An 11,176-nucleotide genomic window follows, 5' to 3' on the forward strand; every position below is an offset into this window, starting at 1 on the left:
AATACCCCACAACTATCTGTGGTTTTATTAGTACTCTAATACCCCAAAACTCTTTCTGGTTTTATTAGTACTCTAATACCCCAAAACTATCTGTGGTTTTATTAGTACTCTAATACCCCACAACTATCTGTGGTTTTATTAGTACTCTAATACCCCACAACTATCTGTGGTTTTATTAGTACTCTAATACCCCAAAACTCTCTGTGGTTTTATTAGTACTCTAATACCCCACAACTATCTGTGGTTTTATTAGTACTCTAATACCCCACAACTATCTGTGGTTTTATTTGACGATGGGAAAAACAGCTGATGCACAGAGTGCAATGTGGAGTATCTTCCATTGTTTAAGCTTTTTTTTTAGCTTTAGCAATTATTAACTTTTTGAAGATTGAGTTACTTTAATCTTTTACTTCTTCACTGATCTGAGCGATTTGAGATGGAACGTTTTCCCCTTGATGTAGATGTAACTGACAACTTATTGATGTAACTGTAGATGTAACTGTAAAAATCTACAAATATCTCTGTTTTGATCCTGTATATACTCATTACTGTAAAGTGAGACAATATCATCTGCTGTAATGACTAACATAGTTTGTTTTGTCATACTCATTTGTCATATTAATGTTTTGACATATTCATAGTGTTTGGTCATATTTTTTTTTTTTTTTTAAATCATATAATTACTTTATATCCCAGACTGATAGAACTAGAATGTCGGTAGAAATATCTGTAATGACAATATGATCCAACTAGATGTTACACTGTACAACTAACTACAGGCTTCACTGGGTCAATATATTGTGTCAAGTATCTGGCTAACTAGCTTGCATTGTTGGTCATTGTAAAGATAATCAAGGTTTTATGTGATGGATGATTATTAAACTTGTCAAAACAACTACAGTAGATGGCAGTTGTTTCTTTCAATCCTAGTCATCAACACATTGACAACCAGATACCAAATAAGAACTTGTATTTTTCACAAATCAACATGTTTTAAAACAAAAATGCATGTTTAATGTCACACACAATAATACCCTACTGAAATAATGAATGTCTAATATATTAAAGAATAGGGAACACAACATTGATGCCTGGTTAGATGACAGCAAAGGATGAGAATGAATCCACAATTCTGTATATTACTTAATCGAAAATTATTCACATAGCCACATATACCAGAATAAGCTATTGACATACAGGGTATGTCAACAGGGGCGGCAGGGTAGCCTAGTGGTTAGAGTGTAGAGGTGGCAGGGTAGCCTAGTGGTCAGAGTGTAGAGGCGGCAGGGTGGCCTAGTGGTTAGAGTGTAGAGGCGGCAGGGTAGCCTAGTGGGTAGAGTGTAGAGGCGGCAGGGTAGCCTAGTGGTTAGAGCGTTGGACTAGTAACCGGAAAGGTTGCAAGTTCAAATCCCCGAGCTGACAAGGTACAAATCTGTCGTTCTGCCCCTGAACAGGCAGTTAACCCACTGTTCCTAGGCCGTCATTGAAAATAAGAATTTGTTCTTAACTGACTTGCCTAGTAAAATAAAATAAATGTGATGAATTATGTTTTTCTATTTTGCCTTGAAGGGCAAAATTGTGATTGGTTTTGCATCGTTGTTCCAGGGTGAGAAAAGTGGGCGGACATCATCCTGATAACTTGGTCCTTTGGTGAATGAATAGATGAGTGAGCTGTCTTCTGCATTGTAGAAAGTCACCTTCCTTTCCTGATAATCTAGATAGATACCAACTTTATCTGGAATACCTTTGTCAAGAACGTGTTCTTCATCCTCCATGGCTTTAAGTCTTTGCCCATTGGATAGTCTGATTACCCAGAATCCATTAGTTGGACTGAAAGCCAACGGCCCCTTCCTGTTAGCTGTTTCCTTGGCAACGCCAATCACCCAGTCATCCTTCTCCTTCACATTCACCTCCCAGTAAGTCTTCAAAGGACTGCCCATTTTGCCCAACACAAAAGGCTCTTCATCAAAACAGTTTTCAATGTCAATGTTTCTCTGTGGTGATTCATCTATCCACTGTAGTGAGTTCCCATGTATCTTCAGCTTAGGGTGAGCAGTGTCCACATCCAGAGTAACATCCACTGTGGAGAATGGGAAGACCAAATATTTATTTACTCATAATTTTCATTGCAATTTAATCTTCAGTGATTTAAAGCTTAGTTATATAGGACAGAGAAAGTATTTTATTTTATTAGGTATTTTAATTGAGTTGAAAAACAGATTCTGTTGTCACAGCCCATTACCTTCATGTGAGCGTGCTTGATTTATATCTGGAAAAAAATACATTTAAAAAAGAATAGCAATGAGAAATTCAATGTCTCACATATCAGATGACTATTATCTGAAATTATATTGTATTTTAAAACTTTGCAGTCTTCTTGATGGATCTTGCTGATGCATCTACAATTGCAATGATAAACCAGAATGAGGTATGGAACACAAAGCTAATAACTGGGAAAGATAATGTGTAGCAAAAATATACTGACTGTCACGTTCGTTATCGGATCAAGGCGCAGTGTGGGTTGCGTACATTCTTATTTATTTAAAGAATGAACACTGAACAAACTAACAAAATAACAAAACGAACCATGAAGCTATACAAACAAGTGTTAACAGGCAACTACACAGACAAGATCCCACAAACACCAAAGGGAAATGACTACCTAAATATGATCCCCAATCAGAGACAACGATAAACACCTGCCTCTGATTGGGAACCATAACAGGCCACCATAGACATACAAATCACCTAGACCTACAAAACCCTAGACATACCAGAAACCCTAGACAATACAAAAACTAGCGTACCCACCCTAGTCACACCCTGACCTAACCAAAATATAAAGAAAACAGAGATATCTAAGGTCAAGGCGTGACACTGACTTAATATTGTGTAAATTGGTGCAAAGTTGGTGCTTAACCAGAAGTTATACAGCATCCTCTGTATTAATGTACAATATTTCTCACCTTTCTTAGGAGATAGTTTGACATGAGTATCTGTCTGTAAAGGGTTTTCTTGCTCTGCAGTTGAGTCATAACCTTCATATCACCAAAACAATAGAATCATGTAAATTAACACTCTTCATCTGAAATATTTTGCCAGACCCTATAACTGCACATGCTCCAAAACCCACCCCCCACCCCACACAAACATTTCCTCCACTATTTATAACATCAAACACTAAAAAATTAAGTGCTGAAGAGTCAGAGATAATGTATTTAAATATACCAACTCATGATTATCTTCTTTTGTAATAAGTAAGCTTACCCTTCTTTGTTGAATCCACTGTGCTCTCTCCGGTATAAGGTAACATGTAATTGAATAATACATTTTCTTCTTTTGAAAGACAAATATCAATATTTTTATGGCAAGGACAAGAAAACAAACTTACTCTGTTCTTCTGGTTTTGAGCCACAACATCCTGTAAAAGAAAGAAAGAGTTGTGGCTTATTTTGATCCAGTGGTATATGTACTATAGTTGTAATGAATATGGTAGTCAGGGGTAAATTCATGTATTTAGGGTCATGATTTAGGTTTGTATATGCAAGCAACTTTACCATGGTGATGGTGGCTATTGCCATGGAGATGGTGGCTAAACGGTAACAGCTAACAGTCAAATATTCCCCAATACATCACATCATGTATTTAGGGCTAATGATTGAGGGCTGGATTCAATCCATATCGCAGAAGTGTTGCAGATCCACGTTATAGCTCGATTGAATTTTAAAGACAATGTTCAAGAATTTGCGGAGACTGCATTAACGGTAAATGCTGCATACCGTATGTCGGCTCAATCGGAAAATTGCTTTTACATTTGAACGGGATCTTTCACAATACAGATTTAATACAGCCCTTAAGTATCTATATCTGAGACAGCTTTACCCATGGTGATGGTGGCTAAATGGTAATAGCTAACAGCCAAATAGTCCCAGAACAACGCTGTGTCTTGTCCTTCTCCAATACTGAACCACGGCACCTATAAAGAAACGATCAGCCTTATTTCACGTCTGCTAGACCTGATTCACAATGTTAACAAAAACCAAGAGACAAGTGTAAAGGAAACATGGCGCCACAAAAACGATGGAAAATGTCTTGAGTACAGAGGAAGACAAACTTTATCTCTCCTTAATATTTTAATTGGAAAAAGTAACTTGCAATGCCTTTGGTCAGTCTCAAACACAGAATTGTTATTGTGTTACCACCAAAAGAAGTGGGTGATCTTGAATGGTTTTGTGATACGCTCAACTCTGTGGTACACCTCAAATTAATGTCACTTTATTTAAAGTGTCTGTGCACACTCCATAACGGCCTATGACATGGTTATGACACCCATAATTCCATTTAATATATTAATGTGACACAGAGTTTGATAAATTCTATAACGCCCCTATTATAACATCTGGTACGTAGACACTTATGTAGCATGTAATAACACATGAAATAAGTTGTCATGCAGACTGTCATGCAGACTGTGTAATATCAGTTGTTATTAAAAGGTGACATAAGCACATATGACAATGTGTGTTCTCTATAAAACCCATTATAACTAGTTTCATAACATCTAATGCCGTTAATAATAACTATTTAAAACTACTCATTACATTACATTACTTATGACAAATGTAATAATGTGTTATATGGCTGTTATAAAGGCTTTATTAATACATGAATAAGGTCACCTATAGTAAACTGTTACCTTTGGGACTCATTGGAACAAGCACTAAAAGTTACCAATTGTGTACATTTATTTGAAGTAAGTACCTGAAAGTACCCTATACCTTATAATGTCCTAGCAAATATGTAATTTATATACCCGTAAAATAAAGTACTACCGAAATCACTCCCTACTGTGCTAATTCAATTCCAGAGACATTTCAAGAAAGGATTACATTCTAGAAGTGATTAGTTAGTTTTACAAAGGCAGTACTTCAGTTATCCTGTTGAAGGCTTGTCATTCATGGATATTTCAAGTTGTCTCATGTCAAAATGATTATTGTTTAACCCACTAGTATAAAAGATAAAAGATACAGTAATAAAACAATAACGCTGAATGGTTAGTCAGCAAGGGGAAGGGAGAGAGAGAGAGAGAGAGAGAGAGAGAGAGAGAGAGAGAGAGAGAGAGAGAGAGAGAGAGAATCAAGGAAGATTCATATCAGGACAATATGGTGATTATTTTTCAGACACTTACCTTGTGTATATATGAATGGCCTGTTTTGTTGTATATGTACCACCTATAGTCTCAAATATTATTCATTCCAACTTCCCATTTACCAAATTGCTAATGCTAAAGGCTATTGAGTAGCCATAATTTTGAAAACATAAATATTTGATAATGAGACAGCATACCCCAGCTCCTTTGGTTAATGTGTAAGCAGTCAGTTGAACCTTCCAGCAAGAATCACGTAGGGAAACTGGGAGGGTCCAGGTTTCATCAAGACATCTGTATCTTATTGGCTTCCTCATTACAGTACTTTAATAGGAAAGCTGCCCCTCCCCCTGGCCAGTTTAGTTACTGCAAGCCAAATATATACTCTATGCCAGTGATCCGCAAACTTTTTTGTCCCACGAACTCATTTTGATATTTGAAAATGATCGCCTAAAACAATTCAAATTAACCCCAAAAATGTGTTTTTTTTAAATGCCATTCATACTTTTTTTGTTTGGTGCTGTGGCAGTCAATTGAAAAACATTCTAAAAGTATTTCTGATTTCTGATTTTCACATATTTGTAATGTGGGGCTATGACAGTGAATTGCAAATTAGACTGACATGATCAGTGGCAATTTTAGCATGTAAATATTGGTGTGGCATTTTTTTACTTTTGATTTATGCATGCCAGAAAAGCCACTACACAACACAACAATAAACAAAACATGAATTGCAATATAACGGTGACAAACCGTGCTCACAAACTGGTAGGGCCTACATAAAGCTGTCCCAACAGCAGAGTCCCAACAGCTGTCCCAACACCTTACCACTGCTACACCTGGCTATCAGCGGAGCCTTGTCTGGCATCGAAACAGTTCATTCAGCCTCATTTCCTGCCTTTAAAAAAAGCATAGCTGATATGGCTAACTTGCTAAACAGATGTGGTGTCTTCTTGCAATTGAGATGTACAAACTATTGCATAAGGGGACAATGAGCGGATAAGAGGCAATCCATAACATTGATTAAGACATTAATGAGCGAGCTAGGACTGACGTAGTCAATATAACTATTTGTTCAGCACTTTTGAAATGTACTGCGACAGAATTGAGAACATGGGCCGTTCTTACAGTGTTCTCCCTGTACACCAAGTCATAAGTGTGGTCTATAAGCAGACAATGAAAGCTCTTACAATATTTGATGGTAACATTTCTCTAAAACAGACTATAGGCTGAATGTGCACCACCAAGTCAGAACAGTAGGCTAAGTTACGAGGGGAAAAGGGAGCAAATTATTATGGTGAAGCACATGGGCTACTAACAGCTTACTAACACAACATACATTGTTTGCAAACTGATATGTTACCTGTATTAAAATAACATGCAAAACAGGCCCCCCAAAAATAGGTGGTGGATCACCTGTCGTGGCTTCTGCCCCACCTGCCCTGAACGAAGGGTCGCCACTGGACATGGTGTATCTTTTCTCACCAGCACTAATGAGATGGTTGTGCTTTATGCATGTTGTGTTGGAGCTTCTCAAAGTCAGGGGGGGATGTCGACAGTGCGCAACTCATCTCTGCTGTCACATCCAACCTGGATCGATATTTGGTTTTAATGCAGATGAGAGCATTGAGTCAAGCTTCACACAGATATGGCCTGGCGAAGGGTACCATGAGTTTTATAGTGCTTTCACGACAACAGGGAACTCAGACAAATACGAGGTCAAATCATGATGTCAGTAATCTTCAAGTCGGAAAGACAGAGCATTAATATATTAACGAAAAATATGGACACAACGTTGATACCTGGTTAGATGACAGCAAATGAACATAGAAAGTAATCCACAATTCTGGATATTACTTAATAAAAAATGTTTCGCATAGCTTTAAACCACGACAAGCTATTGACAGACAGGGATTGCGATCATTTATGTTTTTCTATGTTGCTGTGATGGGCAAAATTGTGATTGGTTTTGCATCATTGTTCCAGGGTGAGAAAAGTGGCAGGACATCATCCTGATAACTTGGTCCATTGATAAATGAGTAGATGAGTGAATCTTCTTCTGCATTAAAGAAAGTCACCTTCCTTTCCTGATAATCTAGATAGATACCGACTTTATCTGGAATACCTTTGTCAAGAACATGTTCTTCATCCTCCATGGCTTTAAGTCTTTGCCCATTGGATAGTCTGATTACCCAGAAGCCATTAGTTGGACTGAAAGCCAACGGCCCCTTCCTGTTAGCCGTTGCCTTGGCAACGCCAAGCACCCAGTCTTCCTTCTCCTTCACATTCACCTCCCAGTAAGTCTTCAAAGGACTGCCCATTTTGCCCAACACAAAAGGCTCTTCATCAAAACAGTTTTCAATGTCAATGTTTCTCTGTGGTGATTCATCTATCCACTGTAGTGAGTTCCCATGTATCTTCAGCTTAGGTTGAGCAGTGTCCACATCCAGAGTAACATCCACTGTGGAGAATGGGAAGACCAAATATTTATTTACTCATAATTTTCATTGTTATTTAACCTTCAGTGATTTAAGTATTAGTTATATAGGGCCGATAAAATATTTTATCTTAGTAAGTATTTTAATTTAGTTGAAAAAACAATTCTGTTGGCAGAGCCCATTACCTTCATGTGAGCGTGCTTGATTTATATCTGGAGAAATATATATATTTTAATATATACTCTACATTAATATATACTCTGCATGAGTATCACATTTCATATTAATATTTTCTGAAATTATATTGTATTTAAAAGAGATGCATTACTGAACTCAAGTAGAATATTCCTCACCTTTTTCTGGAGATAGTTTGAGCTGAATTTCTGACTGTGAAGGGTTTTCTTTGTCTGCAGTTGAGTCATAAGATTCATATCAACAAAATAATAGAATTCTCCTTAAGTAATTTAAATAAACATTCTTCCTCTGAATTTTTTTGTCAGATCCTATGCTTTCCATCAATGTCATGTTTTTGTTGTTTATTAGTTAACAAATGTTAGGTTAAAACTTCAAACCCCAACATATTAAATCCTTATGAGTCAGAGATCATGTACTTAAATATACCAACTCATGACTATCTTTTTGTAAAAAAAATCCACAAAAAATATTTACATGAAGAGATTAATAGCTGACCCTTCGTTGTTGAATCCACCGGGCTCTGTGCTGTATAAAGTAATATAGTGTTGAATAATACATTTTCTTCTTTTGAAAGACAAATATCCATATTTTTATGGCAAAGACAAGAAAACTAACTCACTCTGTCCTTCTGTTTTTGATTCCAAACATCCTGTAAATGAAGGAAACAGTTTTTGACCCAGTGGTATATGTACTATAGCTGTAATCAATATTGTAGTCAGGGGTAAATTCATGTATTTAGGGTAATGATTTAGGTTTGTATACGCGAGCAAGCTCTACCCATGGTGATAGTGGCTATTGCCATGGTGATGGTGGCTAAATGGTAACAGCTAACAGTCAAATATTCCCCAATATATCACATAATGCATTTAGGGGTAATGATTGAGGGCTGGATTCAATCCATATTGCAGAATTATTGCGGATCGGCGTTATGGCTTGATAGAAATTGAACTGCAATGTTCCAGAATTTGCGGCGACTGCATTCACGGTAAATGCTGCATACCGTATGTGGGCTCAATCGGAAATTTGCTTTTAAATTTGAACGTGTATCTTCCACGATACGGATTGAATCCAGCCCTTAAGTATATCCGGGCAGCTTTACCCATGGTGATGGTGGCTAAATTGTATTCGTTAACAGTCAAATAGTCCCAGAACAACTCTGTGTCTTGTCCTTCTCCAATACTCAGCCACGGCACCTATAAAGAAATTATCAGCCTTATTTAACGTCTGCTAGACCTGATTCACAATGTTAACAAAAACCAAGTGACAAGTGTAAAGGAATCATGATTCCACAAAAACGATGGAAAAGTTATTGAGTTGGGAGGAAGGCAACTTGCAATGCCTCTGGTCAGTCTCAAACGCAGAATTGTTATTGTGTTACCACCAAAAGAAGTGAGTGATGTTGAATGGTTTTGTGATACGCTCAACCTTGTCACTTTATTTAAAGTGTCTGTGCACACTCCATAACGGCCTATGACACCCCATAATTCCATTTGATATATATATATATCAAGTCAAGTCATTTAAGAACAATTTTTTATTTTCAATGACGGCCTAGGAACAGTGGGTTAACTACCTGTTCAGGGGCAGAACGACAGATTTGTACCTTGTCAGCTCGGGGATTTGAACTTGCAACCTTCCGGTTACTAGTCCAATTAGTCCAACGCTCTAACCACTAGGCTACCCTGCCGCCCCTGTGACACAGAGTTTGATAACTTCTATAACGCCCCTATTATAACATCTGGTACGTAGACACTTATGTAGCATGTAATAACACATGAAATAAGTTGTCATGCAGACTGTGTAATATCAGTTGTTATTAAAAGGTGACATAAGCACATATGACAACAGGATGAACAGTTCTCTATAAAACCCATTATAACTAGTTTCATAACATCTAATGCCGTTAATAATAACTATTTAAAACTACTCATTACATTACATTACTTATGACAAATGTAATAATGTGTTATATAGCTGTTATAAAGGCTTTATTAATGTATGAATAAGGTCACCTAAAGTAAACTGTTACCTTTGGGACTCAATGGAACAAGCAGTAAAAGGCATTTGGTATCAGGTAGTTATCAATTGGGTACAGTTATTTGAAGTAAGTACCAGAATGTACCCATTGATACCTTAAAATGTCCAAGCAAATGTGTCATTTAAATACTGTAAAAGAAGTACTACCCATATCCCTTTCTACTGTGCTAGTTCAATTCCAGAGACATTTGAAGAAAGGATTACGTTCTAAACGTGGGTATTTCGTTTCAGAAAGGCAGTATAGTTATCCTGATGAATGTGTTCTGTTTCAGAGATATTTCAAGTTGTCTCGTATCAAAAGGATTATTGTTTAAAACATTAGTATAACAGTTCTAAGACCCAGTAATAAAACAATAACGCTGAGTGAATCAAAGAAGATTGATTTCAGGACCATATGGTGATTATCTTTCAGACACTTACCTTGTGTACAAAACCTGTCCTGTTATGCTGTATATGTACCACTATAGTCTCAAATATTATTCATACCAAGTACCCATTTACCAACTTACTAATGCTAAATGCTAGCGAGTGGCCATAATTACGAGAACAGAAAGATTTGATAATGAGACAGCATGCCCCAGCTCGTTTGGTTAATGTGTAACCAGTCAGTTGAACCTTCCAGCAAGAATCACATAGTGAAACAGGGAGCGTCCAGGTTTTATCAAGACAGCATTATCTTAGTTACTTTGTCAGTACAGTACTTTATAGGAAAGCTGCCTCTCTCTCATGGCCAGTTTAGTTACTGGAAGCATTATATATACCAGGGGTTCCCAAACTTTTTGGGCCCACGACCCCATTATGATATCTGAAAAGGATCGCGACCCCAACCATGTAAAAAACATGCTATTAACAGCCTTTGTTTACTTTATATTTTGGGGCTATGGCAGTCAATTTCGAAAAATTCTAACAGTGTTTCTGAATATCTTCTCAACTCACCATCACATATTTTTAATGTGGGGCTGTGACAAATCAGTCTGACATGATGTATCTCACCAGCACTAATGAGATGGCTTTATGCACGTCGCGCTGGAGCTTCTCAAAATCAGGGGATGTGGTCGATAGTGCGCACCTCATCTCTGCTGTCACATCCAACCTGGATCGATATTTGGTTTTAATGCAGATGAGAACACTGAATCTAGCTTCACACAGATATGAGCTGCCGAAGGGTACAATGTTTTTTATTGTCCTTCTAAGACAACATGGACATCGAGGTCAAATCATGACGTCATTGACTTTCAAGTTGGATATTCATGCTCTAGAAAAAGGCCTGAGTTCTCGAGTTAGAATTCCGAGTTGAATGACCGTTCAAAATAGTTGAATGACCGTTCAAAATATTTTCCGGAAGTTGAAGATTTCCGAG

The 11,176-nt window shown here is 37.3% G+C and overlaps 1 protein-coding gene across 6 annotated transcripts; it reads right to left on the reverse strand.

Annotated features, from left to right (window-relative positions):
- Positions 1 to 953: 953 nt before the first annotated feature.
- LOC115137910 (butyrophilin subfamily 1 member A1-like) lies at positions 954 to 10,450 on the reverse strand. Of its 6 annotated transcripts, XM_065025328.1 has the most exons (13): positions 10,237 to 10,425; positions 8,879 to 8,972; positions 8,399 to 8,428; positions 8,275 to 8,304; positions 7,938 to 7,991; positions 7,770 to 7,796; positions 7,411 to 7,607; positions 5,189 to 7,378; positions 3,883 to 3,976; positions 3,268 to 3,421; positions 2,967 to 3,038; positions 2,243 to 2,269; positions 954 to 2,080 (listed from the first exon to the last, which is right to left on the reverse strand). In XM_065025328.1, the coding sequence occupies exons 10-13, from the start codon at positions 3,311 to 3,313 to the stop codon at positions 1,554 to 1,556; spliced, it is 672 nt and encodes a 223-aa protein (XP_064881400.1). In that variant the 5' UTR covers positions 3,314 to 3,421; positions 3,883 to 3,976; positions 5,189 to 7,378; positions 7,411 to 7,607; positions 7,770 to 7,796; positions 7,938 to 7,991; positions 8,275 to 8,304; positions 8,399 to 8,428; positions 8,879 to 8,972; positions 10,237 to 10,425; the 3' UTR covers positions 954 to 1,553. The 6 variants fall into 6 exon arrangements, 3 of the variants coding, with proteins under 3 accessions (XP_064881400.1, XP_064881401.1, XP_029530062.2); XR_010465269.1 differs by having other exon boundaries at positions 3,392 to 3,421; positions 5,189 to 7,607; positions 8,254 to 8,304; positions 10,237 to 10,450; XR_010465270.1 differs by having other exon boundaries at positions 5,189 to 7,607; positions 8,254 to 8,304; positions 10,237 to 10,450.
- Positions 10,451 to 11,176: the final 726 nt, after the last annotated feature.

The sequence above is a fragment of the Oncorhynchus nerka genome, linkage group LG12 (genome assembly GCF_034236695.1).
Source record: "Oncorhynchus nerka isolate Pitt River linkage group LG12, Oner_Uvic_2.0, whole genome shotgun sequence".
Classification (NCBI taxonomy): Eukaryota; Metazoa; Chordata; class Actinopteri; order Salmoniformes; family Salmonidae; genus Oncorhynchus; species Oncorhynchus nerka.